General features: G+C 40.8%; 1 protein-coding gene across 9 annotated transcripts in view; it reads right to left on the reverse strand.

The window, feature by feature from the left end:
• Positions 1-22,519, reverse strand: part of LOC110201656 (scavenger receptor cysteine-rich type 1 protein M130-like) — a 58,319-nt gene that overhangs the window by 20,560 nt on the left and 15,240 nt on the right. For 5 of the 9 annotated variants that reach the window (XR_013483849.1, XR_013483848.1, XR_002322546.2 and 2 more), the window contains exons 5-11: positions 18,847-19,167; positions 15,087-15,407; positions 11,790-12,104; positions 11,390-11,704; positions 10,953-11,015; positions 9,840-10,196; positions 3,798-4,118 (exon numbers count right to left, since the gene is read on the reverse strand). Coding sequence is in view for 5 of the 9 variants with exons in the window: in XM_020977480.2 (XP_020833139.1) it covers positions 3,798-4,118; positions 9,840-10,196; positions 10,953-11,015; positions 11,390-11,704; positions 11,790-12,104; positions 15,087-15,407; positions 18,847-19,167 (2,013 nt within the window). In the remaining 4 variants the exon portion in view is untranslated. The remainder of the gene's footprint in view (positions 1-3,797; positions 4,119-9,839; positions 10,197-10,952; positions 11,016-11,389; positions 11,705-11,789; positions 12,105-15,086; positions 15,408-18,846; positions 19,168-22,519) is intronic. The other 4 variants (XM_020977481.2, XM_078148248.1, XM_020977482.2 and 1 more) reach the window with 4 other exon arrangements.

Here is a 22,519-nt window from a genome sequence, read left to right on the forward strand (position 1 = left end):
TACTGATTTGTATGTAGATAGGTATTGTTAACATTGCAGGTAGTCTTATTTTCGCTTATTTTCACTTGTTCTGGCTAACCAGGAATTAAGCTTAGCTTCTTCTGAAGAAAGAATTGTTCTGTGCCAATGTCTTAGGCTGGTCATATATCCTAAGGCTATCAGGGTCAGGTAAAAGTAGAATGGAGTTGAAAAAAATTCAACATTATTCTTTCTCCTCACCTTTGTTCTAGTATGAAAAAGATTAGGTAGCTTGCCTCCCTGCCAAAGCCAGCCTGCTCCCTTTGGTCTTTGGTATTATTCCCTTGCAACTCCTTGAGGGACTTGCTCCATTGGTGACATCCCCTTTCCTCCTTCACATCACAGCAACACTCATATTCAATGTCTCCATCTCTCCTGGCTCCTTCTTTAATGCCAACAGACATGCACAGGGCTCCTTTACCCCAAAAGAGAGCTTTTTCATTCACTGTTAATTATGTGAAAAAGTCTGTCAATATTCATTGTCTCCATTTCTTCACCATATAGATCCTCCATAGCTTCAGCCTCCTGCAATCTGGCTTTCATCTCCCCACCACTAAATGAAGAGTGATCCCTCCAAAGTCACCTAGCACTCTTGATTGAAAAATTCAAGGGATGTTTCTTATTTGTCACCTTTCTTAATCAGTAAAGCATGGTGGACAGCATGAGACTTGGAGCTTTCAGTGTTTCTAGGCTGAAATTCAAGCTCTTTTTTTGGCTATAGATGTTTAAAATAAAATTTTACTCATCCCTTCTGTTTTTGTGTTATTTTCATTTTCCCATGTGTCCTTTCCCCAAATGCCTTCCTTTTACAAATTCCTTTTCTGGAGAGCAATTCCACAAAACAAGGAATAAAAAAAAAAGAAGAAGAAAAAGTTAAGCAAAACAAACCAACACATTGAAAATGTTTGACATTACATGTAGGATTCTACATTGATCGTTCCCTATCTCTTCAACAAAGGGGCAGGTGACTTCTATCTCTTTTTTTGGACCAGTTTTGGTCATCCTTTCTTTACCTCTGATGTCATTGGAAATATCACCAGTATTTCTTCATTGTATATAAAGTATATAATATTGGTTCTTGGTTTTAGACACTCTTAGTCCTATCTCAAAAAGGTCTATTTCTTCTACTGAGCACTCCTAACATGAAATAGGAAAATGAATGCAGTCTCTGTGTGGCCACAGATCTGTCACCCATCTCCCTCAGGTCATTGGACAAAGGATTCTGTAGATCTATTTTTTCCCACTTGCTGAGTAATCCTAGCATACCATTGTCTCCCAGCTTATATTCTCATAGCTATTATATACTGGCCTCTTAAACATTCACCTTTCTTCCTCACAAGATTATTGTCTGGCTTGCAATCTTTCTCTTCTTCATTGATATTTTGCTGCTCTTTCAAAGACCCTAAATTTCCAATATCTCAGTCTGTACATGACCTACTCTTCTACTGCACCTCAACCACAACACAAAGATGGTCACATCCTTGATCTTGCCATCACTGATGACCGTTTCATTTACATGCTCAAGAATGATGAATTTCCTTTATCTTTCCATCTCACCCTGTGCATTATTTTTTTCTCAATAAGCCTTCTCTTTGTCCCCACTATAACCTGCAATCTCATCATCTACTAGGATTATCTCAGGTCAGACCCTCTCCTACAGCTACTTTCCTTCTCCTACTTTTCCAATGTTGATCTCTTGGAGACTCAGTTCAACTATGTCCTACCCTCTGCACTTGAATCCCTTGCTCAATTATCATCCATCACATCTTGCCAAATACCAATCTTGGATGACTCCTACCATTCACCTTCTTAACTTTTACTCATATGCAGCTTAGTGGAACTGGAGGAATCATAACACTGGTCTCACTACAAATTTATGCCATCTTAATAACATAAATCTCAACTAGACCCTTACTGCAACAAGATGATCCTACTACTATGCTTGAACCCTAACCCTTTCCTGTTTACTTCAGCAGCTAAGCCAAACCTTTTTTCCCCTTCCAGATTACCATACCACCCTCTCCCTACCCTCTTTACTGGTCTCATACTTTACTGAAAAAAAATTGAGGCTATTCACTGAGAGCTTCCTCTTTCACTTTCATCCTCATCATTCAAATATCTTTTCCAACTATCTCCTTCTTCAATTTCTTCTCTGATGATGTGGGACCCCTTCCACTTGCCAAAGCAAATCCCTTCACATGCACCTTTGAGCCCATCACGTCTTTCCTGTCTTCTCCAGCAAGTTGCCCCCATTATCACCCTTCTGCTAATATCCACTCCCTTCCTATCTACTGGCTACTTCTCTTCTCCCTTCAAATATGCCCATGTCCCTCTCTCCACAAAACCCCTCACTTGTTCATACAATGCCTGCCAGCTATTGTCCTAATGTTATCCTCCCCTTTGCAGTTCATCTCTTGGAAAAGCCTGGCCACAGTTGTTGCCTTGAATGACTCTCTTCTCATTCTCTTCTAAAACCCTATAATCTGACCTCATTCCCCTGAAAATTTTCTCTGCATAGTCTCCAGTTATCTCTTAATTGCTAAATTGAGCCTCCTTATCCAGTCTTCAGCCTTTGACACTTTTGACAACCTTCTCTTCTCTCTGAGTTTGCATGACTGCTCCCTCTTGATTCTCTGTTCTGATAATTCTTCAGGCTCTTTTGCTGTATCTTCATCCATGAGGTATTCACCCACTGTGGGTGTTTCCCTAAGATCCTGAGCCCTCTTTTTCCTTACATACTCTCTCACTTGATGATCTCATCAGCTTCCATGGGTTCGAAGACTTTCTTTACGTAAATTATTCTCAGATCTATTTATACAGACCCAGTTTCTCTCCTGAGCTACTGGATGTCATCCTTGCTGTGATTCTCTCTCTCTCTCTCTCTCTCTCTCTCTCTCTCTCTCTCTCTCTCTCTCTCTCTCTCTCTCTCACACACACACACACACACACACACACACATATACCACATAGCCGATCAATTACCAAATCTTGTAATTTCTCTGTTTTTCACTTATGCCGTTCCTACCAACACAACTAGTATCTTAATTTGGGCCTTCATCACCTATCCCTTGGGCTATTATAATTATCTTCTAATTACTCTCACCACCGAATTCATCCTACAATCAGCTGCCAAAATGATTTTCCCACAGTGTAGGTCTGATCATGTCAATCCACTCCCTACCCCCACTGCTCAATAAAGTGCTGTGACTCACTATTATCTCTAGGTTCAAATACAAGGTCCTTTGATATTTAAAGAAATTCCCTTCCTTGTCTTTTTATACTTTATTCTTCTCTACTCATTCTATGATCTGGCCAGACTGGCCTACTCACTATTCCTCCTTCATGCACTCCCATCTTTCATCTCCCACCTTTTCACTGATTGCTCCCTGTGTCTGGATTGCTTTCCCTCCCAGACTTTGACTCTTGAAATCCTTGAATTCTTTGAAGATTCAGCTCAAGTGCCCGGCTGCTAGTACCATACCCCATATGATTGTCTTTCATCTACTCTGTCATTAGTTTGCATTATCTGATTTATATGTGCTGTCTCCCCAATCAGAATGTGAGTTCCTTAAGGACAGGGACTGTTTTCAATCTTCCTTTGTCTCCCAAGTTACAAGTTAGCACTGTGCCTGGCTCATAGGAGGATCCTGATACATACTTTTTGATTGGGTGACTGATGATGCATGTTCAATGTTTGTTGAATTGATTTGAATTGATCAAATGGGATTAGCAATAGAATAGATTCCTTGAAATCTGTGTACAGACTAAGGGACACTCACCAACACACGTGATCCAGGCCTCCTCTCTTGCATTGGATGGTCTCTTCTCCCATGGATCTGATGGACACTGCCAGAAGGAGGTAGATCCCTTAGGACACTGAACACCACTGACCCACATGGTTCTGGAACTTGCCTTGTTTGTAGGAGCAGGGTCAAGAATCCCATTGTCCCCACAGCCTAAATGCCTACAGACCACTCCCACAGTGACTGCAGTCATGTTATATCGGCCAACACTGCCCCAGGTCCCATTGTAGAAGACTTCCAGTCGTCCTGCGCAAACCTGGGTGTTGGTCTCACTGAGCAGCCTCAGAGACATGACCTCTACAGAGAAAGGCAGTTAAAGTTTCTTGGTGAATGAAATGTTAGGGGATTCCCTCCCTCCACTTCAATGGGGTCCACAGGATAGGTTCCTCTCAGACTCTTTTGGGATACACTCATCCTGGGATTGCAGGAGAAGTCACCAAGGCCATAACAACACCAAATCCAAATCCTTCTCCCCAGGGTCCTCAGTGTCTATGTGACCTGGGGCTAACTTCAGACAGAAGTTCCTAGATATTGGCTACTCTTGTGTTTGTCATGGGAACCAAAGTCAGCAAGGCTCGAGGTAGGACAGTAATAGGCCACAGATATATGAAAAATAAAACATTTCACCTTTTCATTTGCTGCTATCATGGCAAAAACTTGTTTGCATATATACAAGTCAGGAGATGTTTTCATCACAAACACAGAAAATGCATGCAGCATAGGGAGTCTCCTTTACAAAATAGAGTCTGCAACTCCTCTACAGACACACACACACCACACACACACACACACACACACACACACAGAGAGAGAGAGAGAGAGAGAGAGAGAGAGAGAGAGAGAGAGAGTGCTTGGAGGGCTCTGTTATACCCTGAGCTGTCCCTGCCCCTCAAACTCTAGTTTCTATTTGCATTAACCTTGCTGGTAGACTTGCTGCAGAACTTTATCATTGATTAGCCATCAATAATTCTGCCCATTAACCCTAGTAGCAAAGATAGGGATTGGAAGAGTACCCAGAAACTAGATCCAAGATGAATACCTGGACCCTTCACTTTGAGTAGAAACAAGGCCATTTCTAAGATGGCATTACTCATGCCAAGGCCCTCTGCGTGCCTCCCCACCAACGTGTCACCAATTTGACACAGGCATTTCCCAAGGAAATTATCCCTTTTCAGGAACTTGTTACAAGGTTGCACAGATCATTAATGACACTAATGGGAACAGACTTCCTGGTTCTTCAATATTCTTTGTATTATAGCAGAAAACCCTAAGTGTCTGAGGAAGAAGGAGACAAAGGTAGGAGGCAAATTGGTGAAATGCCTCTCACTACAATGACCATGTGTCAAATGGCCATTGAACATGATTATTTCCTTTTTATGTGTTAGCCATATCTACATGTTAATATGTAGGCTATATATGTGTATGCTTACATGTTGGTGTATTTGACAGATAGATACAGATATATATAGAGAGATACATATGTATACTTGTCTGTCACATGTGTGTATGTGGCTGTGTGTAAAACCATATTCAGTATTATGAACAAAAGACCACCAAGAAAATGGCCCAACCCTTCTACAAATATGTCTGCTGACATGTCTTCCCATCTTCTCCCTATACCCCCTATAATCATCTCCTCTCTCTCTTTTATTCTGTCTCAACTCCTCAGTATAGAGGCATGTGAGGTAGTATGGTTAATAGACTGCTGAGCCTGAAGTCAGGGAGACCTGAGTTCAAATGTGACCTCAGCTACTAGCTGGGTGATCCTTGGCCAATCACTTGACCTCTGTTTGCCTCAGTAAAATGGGGGTAATAATAGCACCTAGCTCACAAGGTTGTTGTAAGGATGAAATGAAAAGATGTTTGTAAAAAGAAAAAAAATGCTTAGAATAGTTTCTGACACATAGTAGGTGCTATCTAAATGTTTATTCCGTTCCCCCAAAATCTCCTTTATCTCTAATTCCATTCCTATTGCCTACAGTCTTACTCACGTCTACTTCATCTTTTAAAAAGAATTCTCTCTAGACCTTAAAATGCCTTTCAGGTGTCATCCTCTATCTCATTTCACTTTTTTAATGTCAGTCACATTCCTGGAGAACCCTATCATCTACATTTGTTATCTCTGCTTCCTCCCTTCTTAGCACTTTGCAGTCTGGCTTGGACCTCATCAGTCCCTGAAGTGGTCACTGAGCTCTTCACCACCAAATATGGCAGCCTCTTCTCAAACTTCTTTCTTCCCACCCTTCTCTACCTCAGTTGATGCTGCTGACCCAGATACTCTTTCCTTTCTGGGTTTTTGCAACACTCTCTTCATTTGGTTTTTCTTCTACCTGTCCAACCCCTCATTCTCAGTGTCCTTGGCCAGAAAATCATCTATCATATGACTCCTAATGTATTAATCACTTGTGATCCAGACTAACTCTTCTTTCTTTTTTTTCCTTTTCATTTACTGCTTTATATATTTGGAGGAAATTGCTCACAAAGAGACCTAATTTGCCCCACATAAATTTTCTCTGTGATGTAACTGGTGCTGTTATTTTCCCAACAACTACCAAATATCTCTGAATTCAGTCTTCCCCAGTTTTCAGATTCTAAGTCCCTTTCATGTAGATGAATGGGAAGTCATCAAGAAAAGGACACTGAGAACCAGTATTCAGACATATAGGAGAAAATTCAAGAGGGAAGAAGCATTGGAAAAGCCCATTCCTGGTCTATTCATTTGCCTGAGAGGGGATTGTCAGTACTCACTTACAAAAATTTGAGTCAGTCCACCCACTCTGCCCCTTCCTCATATAAGTATTTAAGTGGCAGAGCCCATATGTGGTAGTTCTATGGCGATGATGAAAATAGATTGTTATTGAAAAGCTGAAAAACCTGTTTCATTTCAAATGTAGTTGTTGCTCTCCACTTATAAATAGGCATAGGAGGGTCTGTTCTCCCCTCTACTTCCCTTCTTTATACACTGTAGTACATTTCGCTTGCTTTTTTAAACCTAAACATTTCCTTTATCCCAATTTTGGTCTCAACCACAAAGAGGGCAGAGGTTAGCTAAAGATAAACATAAAATTATATACGTATAAACTAATATATATATATATGCATATATATATGTATGTATATATATATAAGTAAATATATATATATATATACGTATATATATATATATATATATATATATATATATATATATTTGGTGATTAAAGTAAAGGATTTATTGTAATCTGCTTACAGTCATTTGCAAAGACAGACATACGTTTTTGAACAAAGATATAAATTGATTTTTTAAAACTAATTTGGCATGTTTTTAATTCTATGAAGAAGTTTCAGTGAATTATAAATTGTACCAACCCAAGATTTTTAAGAGCAATATGGTACAAAAATAAGAGCCAGAGTGCCAAACCTCAGCCTTAATGGTAGGAATTTTCCTAAGAACCAATAGCTATTGGAGTAATACTCCTAAGTTTTCATTTGCTGTTAAGTCATTTTTCAGCTGTGTCTGACTCTCCATGACCCCATTTGGGGTTTTTTGGGCAGAAATACTAGAGCAGTTTGCCATTTCCTTCTCCATCTCACTTTATAGATAAGGAAATGGAAGTAAACAAGGTTAAGTGTTTTGCCTAGGGTCACACAGCTAGTAAGTGTCTTGGGATACATTTGAACTCTTGAAGAAGAGTCTTTCTGGTTCCAAGCCCAGTGCTCCATCCACTGTGCCACCCAAATACCCCACTTTCATTTGATATGAACAGTCAGCAGAAAAGGGCACCTCCTGGACCTGAGGAGCCATTGTAGTAAGCTATATAGCCAAAAGACAGCTAATTGTAACAGCATCTGGTTGATTACATCTCCACAGAGAAGATAGGACAGGGAGGACAGCGATGTGTTTCCATAACAGTGACACCTGCCCCCACAAATATAATGTTCTAAAATCATGTTTCTTCCTGGTCATCTATAAACAATTGTTGCATTGCATTTTTAAAATGCAGGACCTCACTTTCCGACAAAGCTTTTGAGGCTCAGCCCTGTGTCTACCTTTACAATAAAATTACAGAATATTCAGGTTTACATTGACATTGTTTGGAGGATATGGTATTTTGTCAGATAATTTTCCCACTTCATCCTCCATAGTTGATTTCAGAGTGTAGAGCTGTGACTGTCTTCATGATGGTCAGTTTGCTTACACTTTGGAGCCTTGTATATTTGCCTGAGAACTAAGGGCCTCATGACATTATTGCTTTTCTCACCTCATGGCACTGGATAAAGTTCATTCCAGTCATTCCTTAAGTGTGAGTGGACCTTCTATGTCACTACAGCTTCTTTTGTGTCTTCTGATTGCATTCCCAGTGAGTCAATGAGGATGGAGTCTAGATGCTCTGGGAGTGTTTGGAGTCTTTGGCTATTAGACAAAGACCTTACACTTGGCTAAACCAATGGTCATGATATACTTGAGATAGATAGTTCAAAGTCTGTGTGATTCTTAGCCCCCTATGACCCCTTACTGCACCATTGCTGCAGTAGCTAAATGGTACTTGAGCAGACTGAAATCCATCAACTAGAAAAGACAATTTCAATACGTAAATCTCTCTAGTTTCCTCTGTTAAAAAAAACCCAGAAGATCTTTCCTTTTCCTAACTTTGTTGGATCATCTTAATCATCCCCTGGTTCCATTCATATCTTACCTCATTCTTTGAAGATTTTATATTTGTACAAAAAGCTTTGGTGTAATTGTTAAATGGTCAAAGATATGAACCAGAAGTTTTCAAATGAAGAAGTCAAGGCTATATATAGTCATATGAAAAAAAATGCTCTAAATCACTATTGATTAGAGAAATGCAAATTAAAACAACTCTGAGGTACCACATCACACCTATCAGATTGGTTAATATGACAAAAAAAAAAAGAAAAATGAGAAATGTTGGAGGGGATGTGGGAAAATTGGAATACTAATGTACTGTTGGAGTTGTGAATTGATCCAACAATTCTGGACAGCAATTTGGAACTATGCCCAAGGGGCTAAAAAACTGTGCATACCCTTTGACCCAACAATATCACTGCTAGGTTTGTATCCCAAACAGATAAAAAAGGCTGGGGGGGAGAGGATCCATTTGAACAAAAATATTTATAGTGACTCTTTTTGTGGTAACAAAGAATTGGAAATTGAGGGGATGCCCATCAACTGGGGAGTGGCTGAACAAGTTGTGGTATATGATTGTAATGGAATATTATTGCGCTATAAGAAATGACAAGCAGAATGATCTCAGAAAAACCTAGAAAAATGTACATGAACTGATGAAAGTGAAGTGAGCAGAACTAGGAGAACACTGTAGCAGACAGTTACAATATACTGTTAGATAATAATTGTACTGTTAGACAGTAACAGCAATATTGTGTGATGATCAGAGGTGAATGACTTAGACATTCTTAGCAATACAATGATCCAAGACAATCCCAAAGGATTCATGATGAAAAATGCTATCCAACTCTAGAGAAAAAATGGATGTTGTCTGAATACAGACTGAAGGATACTATTTTTCTCTTTCTTTTTCCTTCCTTCTTTCCTTTCTGTTTTCTTGAACAAAATGACTAATATGGAAATATTTTACATAATTGCACATGTATAAACTATATCAAATTGTTTACCATTTCAGAGAGGGGGGTAGGAGAGGGAAGAAGGGATAGAATTTGTAACTTAAAGAAATGTTTTTACATGTAATTGGGGGAAAATAAAATATTCTTTTAAAAAATACTTTGGTGTCTCATGTTTTTTATAAAGCACATTTCTTGAATTTGATCCTGCTACCTACAAGAGTCAGTGACCCTGAGCCACTAAACAATTTAGCACAGACAAGGCAAATCTATATTCCAAGGACTCTTTGTGCCACTCAGGATGCCCCTGTCTGGACAGCCCTATGTTGACCTCACCCAAGGCCTTCTCTCAGGTGATTCTTACTCACTTGTCTTGATCTTCCCTCAGTCCCTTCCCCTTTAATTGGATATTTAATAGGTATATTCAGAACAGACCTGAGCAGAGCACCCCTGCATCTTCCTTGTGCCTGCATTCATGCTTCCCCCAGTTTCTTGAGGGACATTGCCACACACTGGATTCATTCCCAGAGCAGTTCATATCATCCAGCCAGATGGGCCCAGTTCCTGCTCCAAAATGAGCACAGATGGTGGCATTGAGGGCCACTCCACAGCCAAGCTGTCTGCATACCACCTGGGCATCATTTAGGTCCCAGGAGTCATCACAGATGGTGCCCCAGGCACCCTCATGGTAGACCTCAACTCTTCCAGCACAGCGATCTCCACCATTCACAAGGTTGATCTGTCTCAGCTCTACGGGGAGAAATGTCTGTTGAGAAGCAATCTGGTCCAAGCCTTTTGGAAGTGGGGACAATGCACAAGGCATTATGATTTATGCTGATACTGACAAGTTATAAAACAAAACTGCTTTGAAGGAGTTTCTCTTCTACTGAGGGAAATGCAGCAGGCCACTGTCAGTCAGATACTTGGGGGGGTGTTCTAAATTAGAGGTTCTGTCCAAGGCAGTATGAGAGATTTGCTTCGAGGGAAGCTAGAGATTGTAAAGAGGTGGAGGTGATAAGGCAGAATATTCCAGGTTTGGGCCAGCTTGTGAAAAGGTGTGAAGACCAGAGATGTAGCACCCATGAAGGGAAGTGAGAAATGGCAGGCAGGACCTAGCAATTCCAGAAAGTCTTGACCTGAAATCAAGCTGAGGAGTTTGTTTTTTATCCTGAAGGCTCCACTGGGAACCATGCAGGATTTTTGAGCAGGGAAATGAAAGGGTCAAGTCTGTGCCTTAGGAAGATGATTTTGGCAGCTGGGTGGAGGATGTGCTGGTGAGGGGAAAGACAGGAAGCTACTTGAATCCAAGTGAGAAGTGACAAGTGAGCCTGAGCTAAGGAAGTTGCCATTCTGAATGGAAAGAAGAGGATAGAAGTGAGCTAATGGAAAGCCTGCAAAACTCAGCAACTATTTGGCTATGAAGAGAACTAGGGCCAGGAGCAGACTGAGGAGAGAGGGGGGGAGTTGGACGTTGTGAAACTGGATGCTTATGAATCTAGGCTGCACTAGCAAAAACTGAAGTTTCCTGATGCTGCTTGAAATTCTCACCTGAGCATAAAGGTGACTGAGCCTGGGCACCTTGGCACTGGAATTGAGCATCCCAATGGTTTCCTGCAAACACAAATCCTCTCAGCTCCATTTGCACATACAGGGGAGGGGAAGGCAGATAGATCGTGTGTGAGTGTGTGTGTGTGTGTGTGTGTGTGTGTGTGTATGTGTGTGTGTAGGGCTAGATGGGGTGGCTGGATTAGATGTAGAGGAAGGTCCAGCCCCAAAGGCAAGTCCTTGTCCTCTGGGGTCCCTCTACTTGTTCACTGACCCAGAGAGAGAGGGAAGAACAGGCTGTCTTGAGACTCCTTCCCATGGAACTCCTTGACCACACACACTCTTCTCAGATTTGCCTGCTCTCAGTGACAGGTCTCCCAGGAAGGTGGCCTGGTCTCCCTCTGCCCCTGGACCCCAAATGGAAGGTTCTCTTCTCTTACCTGAGCAGTTCACAGAAGCAATATTTGCAGGGGAACAAAGTGGGGCTCCCAAGGCAGTCATTGGACAAGTCTCCAGGTAAGGCTCAGTCCCTGAGCAATGAAATGCATGCCCCCATACAGCACCTCTTGCTTTTCCAAAATGCTCTCCTGTGGGAACTGAGACAGCGACTCCACAGTCAAGCTGCTTGCAGAGAACATTGGCATTGGCCAGATCCCAGTGGGAGCCACAGAGGGCTCCCCAGACCCCCTGGACCTGGATCTCTACACGCCCCTCACACTTGGAGTCGCCATCCACCAGCTGGAAATCTCTGTACCCTGGGGAGAAGATGAAACTTTAGAGAAGAGCCCACGGCCCTGGAAGCTTGGGTGGAGGGCAGGCAATTTGTTCTCTGACTCTCACTTGAACAGATGATGCCAATGGTCCTGTCAGAGCTGCATTTCCTGCTGTAAATGGGCCCTGTAGGGCACAACGTGACATGGGACTCATTGCCTTGACACTGTAGCTCCTCAGGCAGGACCTGGCCACCTCCTTCTCCAAAGTGAGCCCCATCCAGGACGGAGACTAGGGCGCCGCACTGCAGCTCCCGGCACAACACAGTGCCCGTCTGCAAAGAAAAGTCAGGACTGCAGACAGACACCCAGATGCCTCGGTGCTTCACTTCCACTCTCCCAGAGCAGGCAAAGTCTCCTCCTCTCAGTCGTGGCTGCATGTGGTCTGCAAGACAAGAAACCTTCAGTAAAGACCTCAGTCCACCTTAGTCTGCATTGCTGGGGAAAAGCACACATCTTTTTCTGACCCCTGCTCCTATCTTCCAAGCCCAGTGGGCTTGGTCCAGGAAATTCTCTCCACAGTTCCCCCTAGCCCACCCTAGTTGCTGTTATCCTGGGAGCAATGCCTCTGAGGGCCGGTGGAGCCTATGCTGTTCACTGAGGCCTTCCTTGAAAGCCCATTTCTTCTATACACATGCATCAATCACCTGCTTCATTCAAGACATTGTGGAGAACACATGGCTTGAGACCTCAAGGCTCTGACTATCCTGTAGACTTTGACACCACTTGTACCAAACACCGAACTCCTAGTACAGGAAATCTCTTGGAATGGAAGAATCAATAAGAAAATAGACTAATTTGCTATTGTCAACTAGGTAAATTATGAATTCCTTTTCCCAACTCTGAAGGCACTCCACAGTCTGGTTCCCTTCCCCCCACATTTTAATTGTAACAAGTATTGGTTTGCATAGGATATCTAACTTGATCCTTACAGCAAACTCTGTGCAGTAGGAGATATTATTACTGCTATTTTACAGAGAAGGAAACAGATAGAGAGGAATGAAATGACTTGTCAGGATCACACAGCTATTCAATATCTACAGTCAGGTATGAGCACAGCCCACCTTCACTCCACGTCCAGCCTCCCAGCCAACATCCGGTGATGTCTGAAGGGATGCATCCACCAATCTTCAGTTGCCAAGGCGATCAGTAGGTTTGGGTGTTTAGGGACTAAACCTAGTTCTTGGTCCAAGGTGGGACTTACTGGCCATACTGCCCAGTCAGAAGTGCTGGTTAACCTTTGTTAGGCATGATGACAGTCCAGCACATGTGGACTGTCTGTCTTCTGCCTCTTTTCCTTTGGTGACAGCTAATTTATACTAAGTACACCTTGGTAATAACAGTAGTCACAATAATGGACATTTAAGTAGCATTAATTAGCATGATCTAGATATGCACACTCTCATTGGAACCTCAGAACAATCCTAAGTAGGTGGTACTACAGGAATTATTACTTTCATTTTGCAGTTGAGAAAATTGAGGCTGAGAGAATTAACATGACTATATTTTGACCTACTTTATCTATCTACCTATCTATCATCTATCTATCTATCTATCTATCTATCTATCTATCTATCTATCTATCTGTCTGTCTGTCTGTCTGTCTGTCTGTCTGTCTGTCTGTCTGTCTATCTTTCTACCTACCTACCTATCCATCTCACTATCCATGGTTTTGAGACATCCTATACCCAGATATTTTCCACACTTCTTGTGATTTTCTATATACAACCGTATTCTCTCATTGTGTGCTAGTATAACTTAATGTTTGATCTATGCACCCACTAGGCTGCCAAGAACAAATAGATGAAGGAGTGCCATTCCTAATGGTCAAGAGTTTTGTGAACATACAGCAAACTGGCCTTAGCAAGTGGCCCTCCCCTCTAAGACAAGAGATGAAGACTAGTTATTGCTGTCAGAGGGAATCAAGTTACTTATGGTTGTTTTGAAGGGTTAGACATATCTGTGCCCTACATCAGAGTCCAGAGGCCCAGGGTTACCTCAGTAACCTTTGCCTACCATCCCCATTAAATTGGTCAATCCTTGTGATGACTATGCCATGAAGTTCCTGTCCCCCAAACCTAAAAGAACTTAGACCAGTCTCATGGACCAATACCACTGATGGCTCCTATGCCTTATTGATGGAACTGTTTTGACCAAGGCTCAGGACCAATGGAGGTAGAAGGTATTTTTCTGTGGTTATCAGTTCAGTGTAGCTCCCTAAGTCTTCATTAAGGACCCACACCCCTGTCTTTCCTCTGACTTGTTAGGTACCATTGACTAGGAATTCTAAAGGTCTGCATCAGTCATAGAGTCAGTCTTCAGGATGCCTAAGGATCAATGATTATTGCACAAAATGAAACCAGTCCTATCCACATATTATTGGTGCTTATGGAGTGAACTTTGAAATACACCTGAAAGAGGTCCATCAGAAGCACTGACCAGAAAATGAAGGCATGTCCTTGTGGAGGGCACTGGCATTGCTGCTGAATGCTTACATGCCTGTATCACTGACAATGGGTGTGGAAGTCTGTGAATGGGAGGGGGTGTCTCTTCCGGGAGTCCTGATACTTCTCTTTTGGGGGACCTCTTTATAAGTCTGTGTACCTGAGTGCTTTCATCCTCCCTTTCTGGGGACGGGGGAGTATCTGTTTCTCTGGGTAACTGGAAATGGAGCAAGATGGAGGAAATGAGGCCAAGTGAAGCAAAGGCTGAGACATGGGCAGGGTTAGTTGTTTCCTGACATATTGGTACTGAATCTTGCTAATTGTGAAACCATTCCAAAGAGTAGTACAAACACAGCTTTTTCCTCCATGTTTTGAGGGCAGGATAGATAGAAAGAAAAGGTCTGCTTGGCAAAATGGCCTTGTCCTGGGAAGAAAAGACTAAGGTTTATAATTTGAGCCTGACTGGGTCCCAGGTGCCTAGGACTGTGTTGAGACCAGGAACCCAGAGATAGGATGCTTGATACACACGCAGACACACAGACACAGACACACACACACACACACACACACACACACACACACAGAGGTCTCTTTTACTAAATGACTTCCTCCAGGCCCCTAACAACTCACAGCCTGGCTAATATCTCTGCGTATATAAGATTGATGACTCAGGCTTGTTCTGTTGCTAAAGCCATTAAGAAGGTGATGACTATGGGGTAGGGGCTGAAGGACAAGGTACAGGACCAGGGGAAAGAGGGTCCAGAGATTATTCAGAATTGCTCAGAATCAGGATGATTGGGATAAGCTGAGGTCCTGGGAAGAACCTTGCCCCAAGTGGCCAGTGGGGGCCTCGAGCCCCTACTAACTGAATCTTTAGGAGCCACATTCCTCCTGTGGGAATGGTCTCTCAGATCAAGACTCACCTGAGCAAATGACAGCAGCCTTTTCATCCTCATGACAGGAAATCTTTCCCCATTCCCAATTCCCACAATCCCAAAAAGATTCCTCTTTTCCGTAGCATTTGATTCCACTGATCCAGATGTGCTCAGGGATGTATTCAAAATTGTACTCCAAGGGGATGCTGACTGCAACTCCACAGCCCAGCTGCCTGCAAACCACAGTGGCTTCATCCAGTGACCAGCTTCTTCTGCACACAACTCCCACCTCCTCACGGACTCTCACCTCCACTACTCCTGCACATCGGCTGCTTCCACCAAGAAGCCTCAGCTTCAGGGTAGATGGGTCTGTAAAAGAGACAGGAATTTCAGACATTGGCTATGAGGGAGCCAGTCTCTGCAGAATATGCAAAACCCTGGCACCCCTACCCTGGGGACTTCAGCTGGTCTGTTGGCCATCTATACTGCTCCTCCATCACAGCGAGGCATCAGAAACACCACACTCTGCCAACAACTTGGGGTACACAGAACTATTTTTTGAGGAAATGATCAGGTGATATTGAGAACTCCTTATTGTCATGGTTGGCATACTGGCTTCTATCACTTGAGGGCTTCGTAGATCCCATATGACTTTTGAGGGAGAGGTTTCTGCTGATGAATAGGGATGAAAATATTTATTCAATCTCTTTTTATAATATTGGATTACTTAAAAATCTATTTCATCTGTTCTCAATCTGGACACTTTATATTTTTGTTAAATATTCATCATTTTCCTTTGAGTTATTAGTTTTGTTAGCATATAGTAGGGAAATAATATTTCATAATTTCTTTTAGTTTTTCTTCAATTATGATGAATTCACCTTTTTATTTTTGTATGAACAATTTGACTTTTACCTCTTTTAAAAATCAGATTACCTAAGTATTTATCTATTTTCAAGGTTTTTTTTTAAAAGAACCTAACTTTTATTTATGAACTTAAAGTGTTTTTTAAAAAATTTTATTAACTCTTTTCTGGTTTTCAGGATTTCTAAATTTTTTAATTGGAGAATTTGTTTAATTCTGGATTTCTTTTATCATTTTTAAAAAATTGTGCATTTAGTTCATTGATTTGTTCTTCCTCTCTTTTGTTGATAAAAACATTGAGAGATTTAAAATTTCTCCTAAGGATTTAGCCCCACACCACAACTGTCTCATCACATTACTGTCTCATCATTGTCATTTTCTTTAATGCAGTTTTCTATTGTTTGTGCATTATATTCTTTGTCCCACCAGATTTTTAGAATTATTTAGTCTCCAACTATTTTAAATGCTTTCTTTGAAAGTCAGTCATTACCAATTTTTTTTTTTAATTTCATTGTGATTAGTAATATATATCCTTAGTATATCTCCTCTCCCATACACGGTCAGTTTTGGTAGCAAGACAGTTGAGTGTATTTACATTCATTTCTATTACCATTCAGTAATCACAATAGATATCTCCTCTCTAAATTTTATGGTTTATTAAGATCCAGAACTTTTCTTTTTTATCTTTTGGTTAAATTTGTCTAGGTTTAAAGGAGCTACGTTGAAGTCTCTGATAGACATAAGAGCAGGCAAAAATGTTTGTGTTTCACTCTAACCCCAGTTCTAGGGGAGCAAACAGTCCAGTTACCAAGGGCATTATTGTATGAGCGTTTGCTAGATTTATAGATGCCACATCCTCAGCCTGAAAAGAGGGAGGAATAAATTTCCTGTTACTTTCCAGAACAGAAGTTGGTAAACATCATCAACACAGACCACAAATAGAATTAATGTTGCAAAGCTGTGCATATGATATGCTGTATTGAAAAATTAACTGGCTGTACTTTATGTCTCTACTACTGTCTCAGTCTGGAACTTCCTTCAGTACCTACAACCTCCTTTCCATGGAATATCCTATTGTCTCCTTTGGCATTGCCACTCTGGAATCTCTCTCTGCAAAGTCCACCCTTGTTCTCCCATTGGTGAGCTCCACCTAGAGCCTCTATCTTGTGAAGGATCCCAGGCTTGCCTACATTCTTTCCTTTCCTGTCCTTTTTCTTGACTTTCTGGATTTCAATATCATGTTCCTGCAATGGATACATTCATCTCTCTTCCTTTTTTTTTAACTTTCCTTTTGTATGTTGTTTTTTCCCATTAGAATGGAAGCTTCCTGAGGGCAGGGCTCTCTTTCGTTTTGCTTGTAATTATATCTCCAGCACTTAGCATCATGCCTGGCAATTTAATAAATGTTTGTTTCTTCCTTCTTTCCTTTCTTCCTTCGGTCTGTCCATCCTTCCTGTGTTCCCTTCTTTCTTCTCTTTCTTCCTTCTTCTCTCATTTCCTTGATGTGACTGTTTCATTTTTGTCTTTGTGTCACTCACATCTTACTTAACGCAGAAAAATAAAGCACAGTTTTAAAGGCAATCTTCCAAGGAGGAGTTTCAGAAATCAGTGATGTGGGTAATTGTCTTGATCCTGGCTTCCAAATCACTATTGGTTTGCAGGTACAAGTTTTACTGAAGAATTTATGGATAAAGAGAGATGTTAATAGTCTCTAAATGACCCTAAGTAGTCATAGTTACTTCCACATAGTTCTGTCCCCTCTCCCTGTCAGTTCTGAGACTTGCAGATTTGGCCATGTGCATGAGGAGAGCTACACACCAATCAACAATTCTGAAAGCTGAGGCACCCACCCTATTTGGGGTGATAGTAGTGGCTTAAATAGGGTCTCTAAGCCAAGGTATATGTGCAGAGCAAAAGGCAGACTGTTTAAGTGGGCGATGATCCCACAGAGGGGTGTAAGAGTTCCTCATCTCCTGTCTCCATGCCTTTGTACAAATTGTCCTCCATGACTGGAATGCACTTTCTTCTCACCTCCAAGCACTATCTCTTCCATATGGCCTCTCCTTATCTCTTTGGGTGCTGCTTCTGCTCCCCCAAATGATTTTGTACTTACTTAAACATGTACACGTTTTCTCTCAGCCCAACTATAAATTTCTCAGGGTCAGGACTCTTTCATTTTTGTCTTACCAATCCTGATACCTCATGCAGCCCCTTGCCATATAGAAAGAGTAAGGGATTACCAGATGGACAGACCCCATGATGTACCGACGGTGAGATGGTTTAGAGGAAGGTCTACATAGAGTGCTGATCTAACAAGAATGTGTACAAGGCCTTGGACAGGAATCACACAGGATGGAAAGGTGTGAATGGATTGGGAACTGCCCTGATGGAGGGTCCATCTCTATGGAGGAACTATCCCAGGCACCTACAATAATGTCTTGCACAAAATAGCTGCTTAATATTTGTTAAGTTATTGATCTGAATACTGTGATGTCCATTTTGATGTTTAAAGACATCACAATCATATCTTTATACTCTAACCTTTTGTCTCAGCTTATGAATTATGTGTTTCTTTTTATATCTTAAATCCACAACCTTGTGGCAGGTAAGTGACTCTCCACAGTTGAGAGAGCACAGGGTCTTGACTCAGGAAGACCTGAATTCAAATCCAGCTTCAGACATTTACTATCTGTGGGACCCTGGACAAGTCACTGAATCTCTTTATGCCTTAATTAAATCAAGTTAAAAAAAAACCCTCCCAAGGCAGTTGAGAGGATGAAATAAGATCATATTTGTAAAGTGTTTAATACAGTGCCTTTCACAGAGTAAGCACTTGCTAAATCCTTCCTTCCTTCTTGTGAGAAGGAACAAATCATCTCCCAACAATTTTTTCCCCAAACAGCTCACCTTCCTTCTATGAGGTGCCCCTGAACTGGGGCCTTACCTGAACACAGTACTCCAACATCCTCATTGTGGCCACAGTCGTGGTTTTTCCATCCTCTATGTTTGCAGTCCCAGAGAGCTGACTCATTCCCATTGCAGGAAATGTCATCAAACCAAATGTGCTCAATGTCATCACTAGCATTAACCCTAAGCAAGGCATTCATAGCAGAGGGGCACCCTGCTTGCCTGCACACCACAGCCCCAGCATTGTTGTTCCAGTTGTCATCACAGACTGTCCCCCACTGGTTATTTACTCGCATCTCCACTCGCCCTGAACAGGTGCTCGTTCCACTCCCCAGTCTCAGGGCCAGATCTGTTCCCTCTGCAACAGAGATGCACAAACATGTCAATGATGGGGAAAGTTTGGAGGCAGAAGTGAAAGGACCAGTTCTATTGAGGAAAAGGACCTAAGATGAAGAGAAGGACCAGGTGAGAAGCACAGGAGAGAGGCAAAGTGAGTTAGCCTTTGGCTCACTGGATCATGGTTTTTCAGAAAAGGAGTAGTCTTTCACCAAAGTATAGTGGGAGGCCACATCATCACACAAGTAAGGTCGAAGGCCAAAGAGAGTTTTCCTGGAGTCTCTGAATATCATACCTATGTTCTGACCAACTTTCTTCCATGAATCAATCTCCTTGTCCCAGGCTGCATTTCATTTTCAGTGGCCACAAATCTGTTATCTGGAAATTTGTGTTTCAATAAAGCAAAAGTTTCTAACCATGCTTGTGTCATGGGCCCCCTGGCCATCAGTGTACTGAAGGCAATGGGACCCTTTTCAGAATCATGTTTTAAATGCACAAAATAAAAATAATATTATCACAAAAGAAGCCCATTATATGAAATTGTTATAAGAATATTTATAACACCAAGTTCCTGCACCCTAGTAAAGAACCCCAGTGTTAACAGAATCCTGGCATGGAAACGTGTTTTGATCAGAAACAAGTGAACTCAGTAGGCCAATAAACAAATATGTAAAATACTTGGGAAGAATGGATGGGAAAATAGGAAGAGTTTAAGACACACAGACAGATAGATAGGGAGTGAGAGAGAGAGAGAGAGGGAGAGAGAGAGATAGAGAGCGCGAGAGAGAGCAGCATACACCATAAGTTTCAAATAGATATGTAGCCTAGTCAATCAATTAATAAACATTGAATAGGTTCTTCCAACATTAAAGGAATTATATTCATCTCTGGGCTTACAAATAAAATAAGGAGTCATTTCCCTCAAGAAAATGGCAGTACATCAATAAAAGACATGTACACATATAAATATGTACAAGGTAATGTGAGGGGTTGGGATGCACTTGTAGTCTGAAGTGATAAAAATTAGAACAAAAAGGAAGAAATTACCTTTTACAGCTTTAGCTAGGGGTAGAATTCTTAGTGAAAAAAGAGACAGAGGTGATTATGAAAGACAGTACATGGATTCAATTATATGAAATTAACTTTTCCATGAACACAATCAATACAGTGCTAATTAGAAGGTAAAGTATCAATTTGAGGATTTTTTTTTTGTATCTCATCTCTTTGACTAAGGTCTGATGGCAAACATATAAAGGGAATTAACATATACATGCATATATACATATGGACACACACACATATAAATGTGGATATATTCATATATAGCCAATAAATGGAGAAGGAACATAGAAAAACAATCCTCAAAATAAGAATTACAAATATGAAAGAATATTCCATACCACCAATTATAAGAGAAACTCAATCAACAGCTCTAAAATTTCGCTGCACATCTAGAACACTAGCAAAAATGTCAAAAAATAGGATTCATCCATGTTGGAGGGGTTGTGGAAACAGTAATGGACTACTGGAAGATCTGTGAATTGGTCTAACCAGGCTGAAATTACACAAAATTACACAAAGAAAGTGACTACCATGCCCATATCCTTTGACTCAAAAGAGTCTACTTTTCAGTATATAAAGGAGGTCAATGACAAAAAAAAAAGGCTCTCATAAAAACTAAAATATTTATGGCAACAGGTACATGAAAGAAACGTAATCTTACTGTACTGTAAGAACTGTCTGTATACTCTGTTCATGGGGGAAAGTGAGAATGGAAGAATTCAGGAATTAGCTGGAAATATACACACTTTAAATTGCAGCAGATACCTAAATCTGAATATTCATGTTCCCCTAATTTGTTAATAATGTCACCCTTTGTGTTTAAGTCCACACCCATGTTTTACCACATCTTGCTATACATACATGTAAGATGTTGGTCTATGGCTACTTTCTGCCAGATTCCTTTACAGTTTTCCAGCAGTTTTTGTCACATACTGAATTCTTGGCTCCAAATCTTGGTTTTTTGGATGTGTCAAATACTAGATTACTATGGTCATTTATGCCTGCGTTTTGTGTAGCTAGTTTATTTTACTGGTCCACTGGTCTATTTCTTAGCCAATACCAGATTGTTTTGAAGATTGCTGCTTTAGAATGCAGTTTGAGGGGGCAGCTAGGTGGCACAGCGAATAGAGCTCTGGCCTTGGAGTCAGAAGGACCTGAGTTCAACTCCAGCCTCAGACACTTAACACTTACTAGCTGTGTGACCCTGGGCAAGTCACTTAACCCCAAGTGCCTCACCAAAGAGCAAAAAAAAAATGCAGTTTGAGATCTGCTATGGCTAGGCCACCTTCCTCCACATGTTCTTTTCATTGATTCTCTTGACCTTTTATTCTTCCAGATAAGTTTCATTATTTTTAGCTTTATAAAATAATTCAATAAACATTTATCTAGTGCCTACTATATGCCAAGCACTGTGCTAATTCTTTGGTAGTGTGATTGGTGTGGCACTAAATAAATTAATTGAGGTAGTATTGTCAATTTTATTGTGCTGTCTTGGCAAACCCATGAGCTCCTCTTGTTTAGCTCTATTCTTATTGGCATGAAGTTTTCTAGTTATTTTAAATGGAATTTCTTTTTCTATCTCTTCCTTCTGGGTTTTGTTGATAATATACAGACATGATGGTGGTTTATATGTGTTTATTTTGTATCATGCAACTTTGCTAAAGTTGTTAATTGTTTTGATTTGTTTTTTAGTTGATTCTCTTGGGTTCTCTGAACATACCATCATATCATTGGCAAAGAAAGATAGTTTTGTTTCCTCATTGCCTTTTCTAATTAATTTAATTTCTTTTTCTTCTCTTACTGCTATTGCTAGCATTCCTAGTACAATATTGAATAATAATGGTGATAATGGACATCCTTGCTTCACTTATGACTTCACTGGGAAGGCTTCTAGCTTATCCCCACTACAGATAATGTTTGTTCTTGGTTTTAGATAGATGCTAGTTATCATTTTGAGAAAGTTCCATTTATTTCCATGTTGTCTAGTGATTTTAATAGGAATCAGTTTTGTATTTTATGAAAAGCTTTTTCTGCATCAATTAGTATAATCATATGCTTTTTTGCTGTTTTTGTTATTGATATAATCAATTTCTATGTATAGTTTATCCAATATTGAACCAACCCTACATTCCTGATATAAACCCTACCTGGTAATATTGTATCATCTTTGTGAAGTCTTCTTGCTGGTATTTTATTAAAATCTTTGCATTAATATTCATTAGAAAAACCCTAAAAATTGATCTCTAGTTGTCTTTCTCTTTTTTTTTTTTTTGCTCCTCCTGGTTTACAGAGAAACCATATTTGTTAAAATA

The sequence above is a fragment of the Phascolarctos cinereus genome, unplaced genomic scaffold (genome assembly GCF_003287225.1).
Source record: "Phascolarctos cinereus isolate Bilbo 61053 unplaced genomic scaffold, phaCin_HiC Scaffold_1;HRSCAF=81, whole genome shotgun sequence".
Classification (NCBI taxonomy): domain Eukaryota; kingdom Metazoa; phylum Chordata; class Mammalia; order Diprotodontia; family Phascolarctidae; genus Phascolarctos; species Phascolarctos cinereus.